The sequence below is a fragment of the Rutilus rutilus genome (assembly GCF_951802725.1).
Source record: "Rutilus rutilus genome assembly, chromosome: 24".
NCBI lineage: Eukaryota > Metazoa > Chordata > Actinopteri > Cypriniformes > Leuciscidae > Rutilus > Rutilus rutilus.
This window is the reverse complement of record NC_140228.1, coordinates 2,220,580-2,237,665: the sequence shown is the minus strand read 5'-3', so window position 1 is coordinate 2,237,665 and position 17,086 is coordinate 2,220,580. Positions and strand designations below refer to the sequence as shown.

The following is a 17,086-nucleotide window of genomic DNA, read 5'->3' as shown; positions in this document are numbered from 1 at the left end:
ACGTCCCGAATCCCGATCTTACCGTCCAGCTGTCGGCATTCTGTGCTTCAGCGTAACCTTAACCGTCCTGGAGAGCAAGGTTATCGGCCTGAATATATCGTGTTTGATCGCTAAAGGTGCTTTTGATTGTACATCTGGGGTGTGTTTCCCGAAAGCATCGTTAGCCAACTATGGTTGCAAGTTCCGTCGTTATCAGCAGTTCAACGAGTGTGTGTTTCCCGAAACCATCGTTCGCAAACAGCATCGCAAAGTTGTGTGTTTGGAGCGACAGATCTCGACCTGTGGTTAGAAGAAGAGTTTCTAGTTTGCATGACATGTGGACTCAATAAATCCTTATCTTGAGTCAAATAAGCAAACCGACATTCAGTACAATCTTTTATTTACAATACATACAAATGTCATTTACGTCTTTTAGTTTGTCAAGAGATTTAAAGCGTTGTTTTTGAAGAGTGCGCATGTGTGGACAAGCTGTAGAACGAGCTTATGATTGAATCTGGAAATAAAGCAAAATAACTGAGAAAAATGAGAATGTCTGTGATTTATAGCAAAACATCTAGCGTTAATTCGATCTCAAACAGATTCATTAACAGTAGTTATTACTCCACCACATGCAGGGGCGGATTAAGGTGGTCAGGGGCCCCTAGGCTGCTCTTTGTGTGAGGCCCCCCCCACTAAAAATGTATTTAGTGCCATACATGGCCATACGCAACTACAGTGAACTGGCATACACACACATTGAGACAGCCAACACTACAGTGTTTTCTTTACATTCCTTCAAGTGGTGGACCACAACAGTAAGACAATTACCACCACACCACGTAGGTAAAATGAAAAATTGAACATTACAAACAAACCACAAATACAAACAAGGCCCAGTGCTTAGAATCAACCATTTAATTATGATCAAGAAACACTGGCAGTACAACCAAAACTAACATAATAAACAGAGGTGTAATTGTTAGAGGTTTTTTGTTTGCGCCAGGCACGGCGTTATGGGTGGGCCTGACGGGCTTAGGCCCACCCACTTTTCAACAGGCCCATCCAAAAATTTCCTTCAAAAAAAAAAAAAACTTTAAATAGGCTATATTCTAATTTTGGCAGAAATTATAAAAATCGACAAAAGCTCATAATTTGTGCTAAAATAGTGTAAATATTTAGTTTTAAAAACAATTTTAAAAAGCTGGTTATGTCTATTTTGATGTTTCTGCGCAAGTTCGGCAGACAGTGAGGTTCGGGTTTGTTCCGATCAGAGCTCTTGAGCGGAGAGCGCATTTCTGAATATCCCGCTCCGCTCGCTCATTCCGCAGGGTCGCTCGCTCAACCCAGAATGGCCTGAGACTGGTTCGAAAATATGTGGAATAAGGGCTGCCTCAGACTAAATTTTTTTCTAGTCGACTAGAAGTTGTTCATTTAAGCCTTCGTGGAAAATTCGCCCCTTTATATTAATTTAATTACTTAGGCTATAATGAGCGTTTACGTAGGCCTAATATATAGCTGCACTCAAGCGCACAACCGCATGCATAAAGCTTGCCACAAAGAACCGGTAAAAGTAATGATTATGAATGTGTCTAAAATAGCAAGGAGACATTTAATTATTTATTAATAAACTGGTGTTTTCTGTGTCGCTGCAAAGATGAAGTTGACGATGCGGTCTCGCCATGAACGCCAGAGAGAAAGGCACATTTCATATGGATTACATATTCAGAGAGTAGCCTATTTGTTTTGAATATTTTTGTTTAAAAGTAGACATTTCAAGCTTTCTATAATAGATAGCCTATATTTCTCAAATCTGTGAGGCACAAGCTGAGTTTCGGCGCCCTCCAGTTCACGTGCAATGCAAGTGATCGTGTGTCGGCGCCTTATTACATTGTCTGTTATATATTTTCTTCTTATTTATTAAATACAGGCAATTGGATGATAAAACATTGATCAAAATTAAGATACAATTTATACAAAACGAAAATCTTTTAAAAAAGAGACTACAAAACAAAACTTAATGAAGTGGTCAAAATGTTTTACCGATGTCTCCAGACATATTGCGCATCTCATGATGTATCATATCTCTCTCATGCTGCATGCTCACTTTCATACAGAAGAGGATTAGGGCCAAGCAATAATAAAAAAATAAAACCATCTCGAGATTAAAGTCATAATGCGAGATTAAACTCGTTAAATTTCGAGAAAAAAAGTCGAAATACAATCTTTAGAATAAACTCATTAAATGTCGAGAATAAAGTCGTTGTGTTTCGAAAAAAAAATCGTTAAATTTCGAGAGAAAAAAAACTCGAAATACAATCTTGAGAATAAACTCATTAAATTTCGAGAATAAAGTGGTTGTGTTTCGAGAAAAAAAGTCGAAATGAAATGTAGAGAATAACGCATTCGATCAGTGTTCATTGCATAGCCTACTGATAGAGGACATGGAAGAGTTGGATCACTTAGTCAAGCTATATTTTAGACTTTCTTTCAGTAACAAAGCCGTCTAGGTCGGCTAGAGGAGGAGCTGTACTTTCATGGAATAATGTCCACTTTAATGCACCCTATAGGCGGGTGAGAAACAGCGCCATGAATTATGCAGAAAATGCAAGACTGCTCTTTGCGCATTGTGTAATGTGTCAAGTTCAAAGCTTCATAAAACAATAATTCCACAGTAAAGACTGCTTAAAATTTGGATTTCGTTAGACAACAGCTCTTCTATAATGGGATAATGTCCACTTTAACGCACCCTCTGATGCGGCCTAGAAAATGCACAACTATAGGGATGATGGCGCAATAAGGCGACTCTGAATTTGTTTGTCCCATTTAAAACTTTAACGGTCCATAAAAAAAAAATAATAAAAAAAAACGGTAGCCTACAGAAATTTGTGCCAATATTTCGGTTTCCACTAGATCAATATATGCTCTATTACTCCCTTTAGTCGGATTTAACGCGCCCTTACATATGGCTGAGAAATGCAGAATTTCTTCATTCATTTCTAACAGAGCTTGGTGCGAGCAATGCCATACACACAGGGTGCTTAAGGAAGCGTCGCGTCATTTAAAGGGAGGTCCGCGCGTCAATAAGTAGCCTAACAAACGAATAAGTAACTGGATTCAGCCTCGTATGCAATGAACTCTGGTCGAATGCGTTATTCTCTACATTTCATTTCGACTTTTTTTCTCGAAACACAACGACTTTATTCTCGAAATGTAATGAGTTTATTCTCAAGATTGTATTTCGACTTTTTTCTCGAAATTTAACGAGTTTAATCTCGCATTATAAAGACTTTAATCTCGAGATGGTTTTATTTTTTTATTATTGCTTGGCCCTAATACTCTTCCGTACTTTCATAATCAACATTAATTAAATTAAATAACAATGACGTCACATATTTTCCAACCCAGCCCTCACCCCTGTTGCAACAGTCGTTGTTTAGGTAGGCTACCTTAAACGCGCACCTACAGTCTCGGAGTCATCGCTGCAACCAGGAGATGAAGGAGAGCTTAGATCCACATCACCTAGCACATCTTCGTCTCTGCCACCCCAGGGTGCTAGCGCGGCAAGCGCCGTTGCTAGGAGGGCGCCAGCGCCTCTGCCTCGCGAGTGGATGAAAGCCCTGAAGACGCCTAGCAATGGTGTACCTTTAGTGGTAGTATACCTTTAGTTAAGTTAAGAGTCTTCGTAGCGCGCTAAGAGACAACATTATCAGGAAACGCAGCCCAGGTATGATGCGTAATGGAGATTCAAAGCGCTCTTCTTTGGTCAGAACCATGGAGAGCGATCGCGGATAGGTCCGTCCTATGCACCGAACTTTTTTACAATGCAACAAAATATTTTAAGAGCATCAAGCTATTATGTATACTCACAGATAATTTAACAGTATATTAGTAATTTTTATTAGGTTAAACAATGATTGGATAACGTTTTTAATTTAACGTTCACAATTGGTCTGGCCCATCCAAACTGGAATCCTGGCGCCGTTCCCTGCCTGGTTCGCGCTTAAGTAAATATATAAAAAAAAATTGTCTGGCCAATCCGAGGCCCCCTGCACACGTGGGGCCCCTAGGCTGCAGCCTAGGCAAGCCTGTGCATTAATCCGCGCCAGACCACATGCGTGACGTCATTAACTAACGTGGTTGAACGACCACTTTGCGACAATTTGGTTTCGGGAAACAGTCGTGACTCGCTAGTTTCTTCAGCGATGTGTCGTACTTTAGTAGTGAAGCGGCGAGTTACGGCGCTGTACGGGACACACACTCCTGATTAGGGTTGGGTTAAAAATGTAGATATCTCGATTTTTAATCAATTTGAGTCTCTCTTTTAGTCTATGCTGTTTTTAGCTGATGAACGAACGAAACATTTTTTGTAGCGTCTGACATCTTCAAAGCTTTCATGCTTTTGATATGAAACAAAGTCTGAGCTTTCAAAATCGATCAGTTTTATATAGGGTTGGGAATCGAAAACTTGAGGTCAGGAATTCGTTATGAAAACAAGTGTTTACGAAACAACGTTTGTATTTCAAAAAACTAACTGGAGTAAAAATATATTTAAGTCAATAAAAATAATATTATTAGAATGTTATTATTACATGTTCATATACAAATCATTTGATTTATTTTTTATAAATTTATACAATTAAGACGATCTATACAAGTCAATTTAATAAAATAAAAAAGTAAAATTATACAATATAAATTTTATAAAATATATATTTTTTAATCTGTACCTGATATGCAGTATATCCAAATGAATCGATATCAGATTTAGAATCGCAAGCTTTTGGATCAAAATCAAATCGAGTCGAGCTGATACACTGCAAAAACTGATTTTCTTCCTCAGTATTTGTGTCTGGTTTTCAGTCCAAAATATTTAAACATTATCAAATCAAGATGCATTTACTTAAGAAGCAAAGTGACTTCAGATAAAGTCTCGTTTAATGATTTTAGCTTAAAACAATAACATATATCTGCCAATGGAGTCAGAATAATAAACTAGTTTCCCCCTTGAATTAAGATTATTATCTCGACCCCATTGGCCAATATATTTTCTTGTTTTAAGCTCACTTAATTTAGATGAATATTTTGCAGACTGGTTCATCAAGTCCATCAGACCTGTCAAACTCCATTAGCAGTGGTTTGTCGAGTGTTTTAAACTCAGGAGGAGTGTTTTGGTTCTGTGTTTTGGACCATGAACACCATGACGAAGCACATCAGGAGAAAGTCTTGTCTATTTCTGTCTGTGTCCTACATCTGTGTTCTGCGGGTCAACTTATCGAGTGCCAGCTCTGTCCTAATTGCTATTCTAATGAAATGAGACCAACCCAAAATAAGACTGAATCTCATCTTAGACGTCGACTCTTCTGACTCTAGTCATCTAAGTGAAGAATTATGATCAACATGCTTCATATTACAATGTGTGATCAATGTGACAGAGGCTGCAGGGTTCATTCAGGTCATTTAGTCAACTGGTAATCTCTTGTTGACGGTGTTTGAAGTATTCATTCAATCAAAGCTAATTGTAAGTAGCAAACAAGTGTGATTATGTAACTACGGGCCGGTTGCATAAACACAGCCATCATGTTAAGAGTCTTAACTCGTCAAACCAACTAGCAGTTAGTCAAGGACTTACTTATCGTAATTAATTAGACCAATTTACCTTTTAATGGTATGAGCAAAAAAAAAAAGAAAGAAAAATGAATTTTGAGTTGAAGTTATAAAAGAAAAATAACTAAACAAATTAAAGCTAAATAAGAATTAAAAATAAATATATAAGCACTATAATAAATATATAAATCTTAAATTTAAAAATGAAATACAAAAATGAAAGCTATAATAAAAAAGTTGAAATAAAATTAAATGTAAATATTAAATAAAAAACTTAAACATTTAAAGAAAAACTTTTTAGAATTTAAATTTTAAGTTGAAGTTCTAAAATTAAAAATAACTAAATAAGAAAAAAAGCATATAACAAAATGACTGAACACTGAAATTATAAAAATGAAAGCTAATTCAAAATATTAATAAACAGGCCTACAATAAGTAAATATCAAAATCTGGATTATAGAAAAGACACACTTTTTTAAATTTCAATGGTTTCTTCTAGAAAGTAATGAGACTTTTACTAAAGTCTCCAGAATGCTTCACAGTCACTTTCATAGCTCTATAATCTCGCTTTAAAGCAGTTTTTACTCTATTCTAAGTCTAATCTTACGTGTTAAACCCACTCAGAAGACCTTAGCAACTGTCCGGCCACACGCCTGATGCGTGAGATGAAGCTAATGTTTCTGCTAAGCATTCAAAGTTAACGGTGTGTGTCCACTGGCACAGAGCGAGCGTTTTCAGTTCATTCCTTTGGAAGTCGAGCTTCACAGTGCATTTTGGGATTGACAGCGGACCGGAGAAAGCGTTGAGAGCGGCCGAGAGCATCAAAAAGGTTGTGCAATTCTTGACTTTATGCAAATATCAAGCGGAAAACGCAGTCGGCAGCCAATCGCTGTGAGGTTCGGGATGTGACGTCTGTCTTGAGAGTTTACAAATATGCAGATTGTGCCGGAGTTTATGCTGAATTTAGTGTGCAAATCGTTTTGTTCACAAATTAGAAGCTTTGCAGTTGTTATATATATATATATATATATATATATATATGTTAATATTTTATTTTGGATGTGTTCATTAGATTATATTGGCTGGGTTTATAAAAGTCGATAAAATTGAAAGGATATCTTTGCTTGGTGCATTTGGAAACAATCTCTAAATGTAATCGCGTGCATCTCTGATGATTATACTGTCCGTGTTGTTGGAAAAAACTAAATGTTAACTTTATGCAAATGAGAAGCGAATTTCGCGAGCAACAACCAATTAGAGGGACTGTCAGTGGAGCTCACGTCCCCGTCTCGAGTCTCGAGTGCTGGCAAGACACAACAGAGATCCGGAGCGACTCACTGTGTTGTATGATTAGACCGTAACCACAATACATGGATATAATAAAATAAAATGATGCATGGAAAATAAACTGCTGTATGAGTTTGATTCATACATTGAAAGTTCGTGTGTTTAAAGTTTAGCACTTCTGCACAGTTTCCCCTGCATTATGTTGACTATTAGGGACAAGAAAATTGATTATTTGTCAAATTCGACTGACGCTTCAGTAATTTATGACAGTATGAGTGAGTTTAATTTGTTGATTGATCGATCGTTAATCTAGTAAATGATTTAATCCACTGAACACTGCTGTGATAATATAACAGCACTCTCCAACAGCATAATGATACTTTTAATTCTTTTAAGCCTAATTCCTAGTCAAATTAGAGTGATATCTTAGTTGTATATATCACTTGTGATGGTATTTTCTATAGGTATGGCCAGACGTGCAGTCTACCAATAACATTAGAGCGACAGCACTGGAAAAAATTATTTTCATGATTTGTTATCACAACTTTTTATCTTTTGTCAAATCAACTTAGTTCAGATAACATAATATTTTGAGTGTATGTTAATTAACCCAATCTCCTTCATTGCATTAACCCTTTAGAACCGGCTGTGTCGTCCCCGACACACACCAGCAAGCTGGATTCATTTTACCGTAACTCTTCAACCGTTTGCACTATCAAAACCATTCAGATCGCCCCTGACAGTAGACAACATGTAGCCTGACTACGTCAGACTTCGTACTTCCGCTCAATTTCAGTTCGCTTCTGTACTCAGTCTGAGATAGCGACCTATCTCCCAGTTTTCCTCCGGCCTCAAAACAGCCGGCCAATCAACGAACAGAGGGCGGGCTGAGAGCCGTGACGTAGACGCTGATTGTACCGTGGATGCGTAGATTTACTTCACATAATCTGCAAAAGTCGTTCACAGCCATGTTCACTCCGGTATTTCGCTCGATGGTTTTGTTTTCGCATCATTTTTTGTTTTTACAGTGGAAGTTCGATGCGGCTGAGCCGGCGCATAACACACGACATAACCAAACGTTATGTGATTGGCTTACGGTTAACCAATGATTTTAAACTTCAGACAAGCGCCCAAAGTGTTAGTTTCTTTCGTTCGTGATTTTTCTGTTTTTTTTCGAAACAAAAATCAGTAAAAAAATTCTTGTTTTTAAAATTTTTGTCTATTTAAATTCTATTTACAAACTCACCACACACAATAATGGTCAATAACTGTAATTTGTTGAAAGCTATTTTTCTTCTGAAAAAGATGACACCTTGAACTTGAAGATTGTTTTAGAATTTTACAGTCCAAAAAATCTAAATATGTGAAAAACACCTATTTTAGCTTCAGGATCTAAAGGGTTAACTCAAATTTTTTATTTCAACGAACTAAAAATTTTAAGGCAACTAGGTAACTTACTTTTGTGTGTTAAACCAATAATAACTTTTTGCAGTGTAGCGACATACACATGTTAGATACACATGATCTACTTGAGGAAGTCAGTGTTTGAGCTTCACTGACCTTCATTATTGTTGAAATCCTCCAGCGAGGGCCAGGTTCTGTTATTGCAGAAGAAAGTGCTGTTGTTGTATGAAGGTAAGGTGGTGTTGAGACAGTGTGAGGTGCTGCGGACACACTTCTGACGCAGGTTCCCCATGAAGAGCTGCAGGCCGATGAGAGCGAACACACTGAGGCAGAAGACCGTGAGGATCATGACGTCCGCCAGCTTCTTCACCGACTGAATGAGCGCGCCGACGATGGTCTTCAGGCCTGAGCGAGACACACCAGCAGATCAGAAGCTGATCCTTACGCTCAGCCGGGCTGTATTGAGTTTGAATGGAAATGATGTGCTCATTTGCACTTATTTTAATTTGTGGTTGATCAAATCAAAGCAATTGTCATTTCATTAGATCAGGGTTGAGCACCATTCAAAATCTGATTGAGCATGACTATAAAATTCAGACTGAATTTGAATTGAGAAAGCAAATAGAATTCAGAACCGTCATTGAAATATATATATACATATATTTTTATTATATAGTACATGTATAATTATTGTTTTTAACATTAAGTTGAAAAGGTGTGGGTGACATGAAAACTGTATAATTTTTATAATAATGTATTATTAACAATAATAATATTTAAAAAATATTTATTTTTGTACATTTTATTATTTTTAATAACTATAAAAATTCTTGATATATTTTTCATTTATTTTAGTCTAATACATATTTTAATTATTAAGCTGAAAGTGCATAAGAAAACGTTTTTTTTTTATGTTGAAAAATGCTCTAGAATATGAAAATAATATATTAATAATATATTTTTATTTATTTTTCAAACTATTCCACTGTTACATTTTCATAAATTATGCATAATTACATGCAACTAACCCTAAACCAAACCCTAATCCTAACCCTAGTAAGTATGTTCATTATTTTTACACAGTACTTACATTTATAATTACACTGTAACACCTTCATATAAAGTGTAACCAAGTAATTTTTTTCCCATTGCAATTCAGTATTTCTTCCCAATCAAATTCTAATTCAACTTCCAGTAAATTGTTGCCAATTTAAATCAAACTAACACAGTTCTGAATGTTGCCAAACCCTGGATCGCATCATTAATGCATCAATCACACACATTAAAACACAAGCACGGCACGACACATCTAGGTCTGTCTTCACAAACATTTGTGGGTGCGGGAAGCACACAAAATGTGACAGTTCAAAACAGACGCTTCTGTGGAACCAGAACCTGCACTTTTCATGCGGAGTTTACATGCATGTTTAATATACAAGCATATATATATGTGTGTGTTTTTAACTTTCATGTGTATAGCTGTATTTCTAATTCCATAAGAAGCGTCGGATCATTGGCTCAACATGCAAAGTCATGTTCTTCTACATCTACCCATGCCTTTAACATGTCAACCACCACGGTGCAATGAGACTCTTGGGGTGAGTGAACTGAACCCAGCGCGGACAGGTAACGGTAACTCGAACCATCAACCCTGATGTCATTTCACTTGTGTGTGTGATTGACCTGTTGTGCCTGCAGTTAGCCGCTTAAGTGTCTAACGTTAACAGCTTTGACTGAGCAACAGGGCCTGGCGTCCGTTCCGTTAGCATTTCTTCCATTCATTTTTTCCATAGGGACTTAAAGTTCAGTTAAAGTGCTAACTAATATAACCAAACCAACCAGCTACGAGGTGAATCACATCGTTATAAACTTTCATTTAAGCCAAAAAAAAAAAAAATACTAGACTGTGTACTTAATGGCTTCAACGAACTACAATCCCATGAATCATTGCAAATCAAAATCAAAATCAAAGTATTTTAACAGCATCGCAAGACTGACTCGATTACATAATTTGCATGCTTCATCAGAGTGGGCGGAGCTTAAGAGTTATTTTGCTGCTATTGGCTCACCGCAGCTCTCTGATTGGAGGAATTTTCTGTACAGCATCATGGGTAATGTAGTTTTTCAGCAGTTAGACATGATTATTTAAAAAATAAGTTGAAATAATGTGGACTGATGGCTCCAGCAATAGCATATACCATCGATTCACAACCCTTAGCTCACAGTAGGTTAATAAGTTAAGATCAATTTCCTTATGGAGAAAATTAATGGATTTGTATACTTTCAGAACCGGACTCTATGGCAGTTGCTTGGAAAACTGAGAAGTAGGCTCATTTAAAGTCCCCCTGTGGTGAGAATCCAGCTTTTAATGTTGTTTATGTGACAAACTACCTTGTAACCAATCAGATCAACGTGTGATCGTCAACCAGTGGATCTCCGAGCTGAGTGAGTGGAGGCGGGGCTCATTTGCATATTCATAGAACCGCGCATACTAAATGAGGCAAGGGTGTCGAGTTACATTTAAGCTATTTTAAGTTTAAATATGTCATTTTGGTGATCAAAGATGAGTTATAAAGGAAACAATCATTGACTACAGGGGGACTTTAAGAATGTTTAGATATTTGTACTGGAAATAATTTTTTTGCAGTGGTAAGACGGGTCTGGTCTGATGGTTTTAGAGAGGCTTTGTCCACTTAAAGCGGCTAAACAGGCTGGTTTCAGTTTTTGTCCATCTCAAAAGTCTCATTTTCTACATTCTGCATGTTTCCAAGAGAGTTTTGGAAATGCTTGGGTCATCCATTAGCACTGCAGGCCTTGGCGTTCGTCGGCCTCTCACCTGGGATGACTGAGATAGTTTTCAGTGCTCGCAGAACCCTGAATGTCCGTAACGCTGAGACATTGCCCAGGTCCACAAACTCAGTAACATATCTGCAATAAGCGAGAATTGGAGCACAGACAATGACAACAACACCAACAACAGGCAAACAACAACACAGCGGAGAATGAAGCAGGAATGCTGGGAAGTTTCAGGAGCTGGGAAAGAGATGACTGGAGAACACAACGCGGGAAGAACCGGATGCAGGAAAACTCCTGAGCTGTTTTTTTTTTAATCTTTTTTTTTTGGACTTGGACAGAGAGCAACACACTAAACTGTTTTCCTTGCGCACAGATTCAGGAACGTCTTACCTGGAATTACGGAAATAGTTTTCAAAGCGCGGAGGACCCTGAACGTTCGGAGAGCTTGCAGATTGCCTACTTTTATAAATTCAGTTAGAAACCTGCAGAATCAAATTACAGTTATATGGATAAAAAGGACAAACAACTGAAAGACAGAAACAAGGGAGAAAATTAAAGCGTCAGGAAACTAAACAACCTCATGTGATGTTGTACATTTTACTCCCTTAGAGAAATAATTTACCAAAAAAATATATATATTTAAGGAAGGAATAGTTCACCCAAAGAATTGTTTAAGAAAAAAATATATAAATAGTATATAATCTATTTATTATTATAAATATTTGTTTTTTATTATTATTATTATTATTTAATCTAAATGGCTTTAGCTCTTTCTGTGGAACACAATTTTTTTGTTGTTACTGATTTATTATTTTCTATACAATCAAAGTGAATATTGATGATGAATAGAACCATAAAGTTATTTAGCAAAATAGCAACATAAATTCACAGAAAGCTTTCAGGGATTTCCAGACTTGTTTGTGACCTTTGAGTTAAAAAATATAAAATATAAAAGCTTAAAAGATTACTTAAGTTAATATTTCAAGAATTTAACAACACATTTGCATGTTCACAGTTCTCTGATATCACATGACATGCAGGAATAACATTAAAAATAATAATATATATATATATATATATATATATATATATATATATATATATATATATATATATATAATCTTATGTATTAAGTGTTTTATTTTTGGTTGCTTTTAATTTAAAATAATTAAATTAATTTAAAATAATTAAATTTAATTTGCAATCACAAGACATGCAGCAATACCATATAAAAAAAATAAAATAATAATAATAATAATAATAATAATAAATAAATAAAAAAAAAATATATATATATATATATATATATATATATATATATATATATCATCTTTTGTAGTAAGTGTTTTATTTTGGATGCTTTCATTTATATATATATATATATATATATATATATATATATATATATATTTCTTTTTTTTTATTAATGTATTTTGCAGAACAAATATCTACCAAATGGGTCAGAAAATAAGACAATTTTTCTAATTATTTGTTCTTGTTTCAAACAAAAACCCTTAATTTTGATAATTTTTTTAGAAAACAAAACTAATCTTGTGTCGTTTCACTTCTCCAGTAATCTTGATTTAACAATGTTTAGATATTTATACTGGAAAACAAGACGGTGTTTGTATTTTTGGGTGAACTGTCCCTTTAAGTCGTCACAGATTTAGACGCTGCCTTGATTTTGAGAGACGGGATGAAGTCGTGTAACGTTGGCGGCTTTGTTTCCATATCAAATTTAATCCTCTCTGATCATTAACCTGATTAAATTACTGTACATTGAGCTGCTGGTCTCCAAGATACACTATATCACATTAGAATATGATTACGCTTGACGTACGACGCTTGAGCACGGCTGATCTGTTTCTATAGAGACCTGGTATTCGGCAGTAAGTGTTTATTTTTTATCCGCTCGCCGTCATCCGTCTGGGTTTAATGAAGTCAACATCCCAATACAAGCGTGACTTATTGCAGCGGCGGAGCCTGAGGGTCCATCTGACGTCGTCAGACTCCCGGTTCAAGGACAACAGGCCTGTTAAAGCTTGAGGAATAAAGCCGTAAAGAGCAGCGAGAAATAAGCACTTCATCACTGTAAGAGTCACTGAGACGCTGAGATTCACAAATCCAGCATACAGGTGTTTCGCTAAATAATACCATTTCATTTGAGTTTTTTTAAGTCTCTTCTGCGCATTTATTTGATCAAAAATACAGTAAAAATAGTGAAATATTATTACAATTTAAAATATCTGTTTTCTATGTGAATATACAGTAAAGTGTAATTTATTCCTGTGATCAAAGCTGTATTTTCAGCATCATTACTCCAGTCTTCAGTGTCACATGATCCTTCACAAATCATTCTAATATGATGATTTGATGCTCAAGAAACATTTAAAAACACATATTTTTGTGGAAACCGTGATACATTTTTATGTTTCATGACTTTTGATGAATAGAAAGTTCAAAAGAACAGTATTTATTTGAAATAGAATCTTTAGTAACATTATAAATGTCTTTACTGACACTTTTGATCAATTTAATGTGTCCTTGATGAATAAAAGTATTAATTTCTTCAGTTTTGTAAATTATTAAACACTACAATAAATACTGTATTTTATATTTATAATAAATGTTAAAAAAATATGCAATATATATATATAAGACTAAAACCAAGAAAAACAATATTAAAAAATAACTTTAACTTTTTCTCTCTGTGCATAGGCATCTTTAAAAGTTTATTCCCCAGGATATTTCAGATTTGAAATGTTCTTTTTTAGTGAACAAGGCAGTAACTGAGGTGAGAATGAGATTATTGGATGTGAACGGCACTCAGTGACACATCGATATGATGCTCGACTCCCGGGAATCGGTCCACATCCACGCTCACCTCAGTTGCCATGGCGACGTGTGTTTTGGGATTCGGGTCAAGGACGGGGTAAGTGCTCGCGCTCCTCTACACGCAACCCCTCATAACAATTAATCACAAATATGGACGTCTTTCCTTCCTCAGTTCTCTCATTGACGGGTCAAGCGGTTGAGATTAGATTATTACAGCCTATTGAAAATAACAGCATCAGCTTTTATTGTTTCATTATTATCTCTGTTGCTCTGCGTCCTACAGCAGCCAATCGTTATTACGGTAATGGAAAATCATAATCTAGTCTATTTTTAGATAAAATACTGAATTGAATAAAATAATAATGATTTTTTAGGGTCTAATCCAGAGTAGTCAAACACTGAAAAGAAAAATGATACTATTAAAACTAAACTATTTAAAAAAGTTATTTCACGAATAATTTCAATGAAACAGCAATTTAATTAAATGTAAAATTTTGATGTAGAAAGACTGAAATAGTATTTTCCTGTAAAACGTACTCCAATCATTTTTATTTACAACGTACAAAATTACAAAATATTTTTTTAAAGTGCAATAATTAGATAATAATTATATTAAAAATAATATTTTCTTTTTGTTTTTAGGGTCTAATCCAGTGTAAAATTACACACTGAAAAAAAATATACTTATTATTTTTTAATAATTTAACATAAAATTTTGAGGTAGAAAGACTAAAATAGTATATTTTAATATTTATATATTAAAATATATTTTAGTATAAGTTTTATTTTAAAACTTTAATAATCTTTGTTTTATTTACAACATTGTAAAATATTTTTACAGTGCAATAATGTTGGTAATGTCTATTTTTTTTATAGTGAATTAAATAAAATAATAATTTCTCTCTTTAAAAAAAAAAAATAGTTCTTTATGTTTTTAGGGTCTAATCCAGAGCAAAATCATACACTGACAAACATTTGGTGTAGAATTTACTTTAAACAAATTTTGAATATAAATCTCACAAATAATCATCGAATTAAACGTGAAAGACTGAAATAGTTTTTTTTTATTTACAACTTCGTATAATAAACAGTGTTGTGATGTGCTAATGTCTATTTTTTTATTATATATAGTGAAATTAAGTGAAATTAATAATATCTCTCTTTGTTTTTAGGGTGACTTGCACATGGAGGGGTCAAAGAGGTCATTTATTTGACAAAATGCAGGAAATGATAACTTACGCCATAACAATGACGCTGAAGTCCAGCCAGTTCCACGGGTCCCTCAGGAAGGTGAAGGGCCCGATGCAGAAACCCCGCGCCAGGATCTTTATCAACGACTCGAACGTGTAAATGCCAGTGAACGTGTACCTGGGCGGAAGACAGAACGAAGGGATGGACAGGAGTTCAGACTGTGAGGAATGGAAGAAAACCCCACACAGAGAGATCATGACGGACACAGGACACACACACACATGGTGTGAAGCACATTCACGGTCCGGCAGCCCGTGTGACATGAATGACAAGTCGAAGCTTGATGAACTGGTGGTCATCAAGACAAGAATGGCCATTGAAATCCAGCACGTCATTTTGACCATCAGAGCGAGAGACCCTCCAGCAGAGAGATGAAAGATGCAGCATTCTGAAGTGCAAAGCTGGTTTATTCCTCGGTTTCACTCGGCTCAGTGTATCCGTGAGTCGAATCTCACTTCGCTTTGTATCATACCTCTCATCACATGTGTAAACGTGCATTTTTTTTAATTCGCATCACTATCGTTCAGACCCACACGGAATCTACAGCCACAGAGTTCCGAAGAAAGTTCTACAGAGTTCCGAAGAAAGTTCTAGAGAGTTCCGAAGAAAGTTCCACAGAGTTCCGAAGAATTGGAACGGCTTTCCTTCACAAAGCTCCTCACGTCTGCTTCCCAAAAACATTTTGATTCACTCATTCATGCTTCACCTACCAATAAAAGAGAAGCATTCTTAGTTTGATTTACTATATATTGTGTGAATCCCAGAATTCCATAGATTTTTCTCCAAATTCAGTGCGGAAGATGCATATAAAGTCTGTAGATTCCCATCTGGGCCTGTCCGTGAGATGCTAAATGTTCCTGTTTGCATACAGTGGCCGCAAAATGTATTTACACACTTTAGCTACACTTTTAAAATATGAATGTCATTGGATTATACAGCAAGTTATCAAATTCACGCGATATTTATTTAGCGCTTACATTCGCAAATACTGTATTTAGCCGTTTTGTTATTGTTAACTATTAATTGCTAATTAATTAAAAAATTATAATTTAAAGAATACAAATATCTAAGTGACATTTAAATAGGCGACTACCTGAAATAAGTCCTAAAATTACTAAAAACTAAAATGAAAAGAAATTAAAATGCATAAAAAAATGACAAAAGATTAAGCTACATTCACAAATATTAATAAATGCTATAATAATATATAACTAAAATAACAATGCTATATTAGCCAGGGCCTAAAACTAACTTTTTGCCACACCTGCCAATGGCCGGTGACTAATAATTAATTTTTAATGCCATAACACCAACATTTTAGATACCACAGATAAAACTACTCGCCTAACTGATATAACTTTAAATCATTATTTAAGACATGTAATGGTAGTTTTCAGGTAGAGATATTGAATAAAATCAAATGTAAAATAACACTGGATAGTCTTATTAAAATTTCAAAAGTTATTCAGTCAAGAGCAGTGAGTGATTTCTTTCTTTGTCCTTTTGATTAACATTAAAACACAAACAGCAGGAATATTAGGCTGCTGTCACTTTAAGAGCGAATGCACGGATCCAGTATACTGAAACTGACACACGTGTGTTGTCTTTATCAACTGTTTCTGTTCACTCAAGCCATTACCGACTGTTTACTAGGATATTTTTTGACATAAATTTGTGTGAATATGTCTGTCTGAGACACGGCTTTCTGTGCAAGCTGGCCAGTCGACTGTCCCGAGCAGCGTTCACATTCGTTTACGTTCACGTTCTCAGAACATTGCATTGTTAGACTTCATAATTGACTCGCCAACGCCGCGTGTCAAGTGTTAAAGGAATAATTCACTTAAAAATGTTAAATTCTGTCATCATTTACTCGCCCTCAAGTTGTTTCAAACCTGTATGAATTTATGTCTTCTACTGAACACAGAAGAAG

At 35.3% G+C, this 17,086-nt stretch overlaps 1 protein-coding gene across 1 annotated transcript in view; it reads right to left on the bottom strand.

Moving 5' to 3' along the window:
- Nucleotides 1-17,086, bottom strand: part of scn5lab (sodium channel, voltage gated, type V-like, alpha b) — a 162,440-nt gene that overhangs the window by 102,417 nt on the left and 42,937 nt on the right. Inside the window, 3 exon segments of the mRNA XM_084398457.1 lie at nt 8,431-8,679; nt 11,111-11,202; nt 15,145-15,273. Coding sequence (XP_084254583.1) covers nt 8,431-8,679; nt 11,111-11,202; nt 15,145-15,273 — 470 coding nt within the window.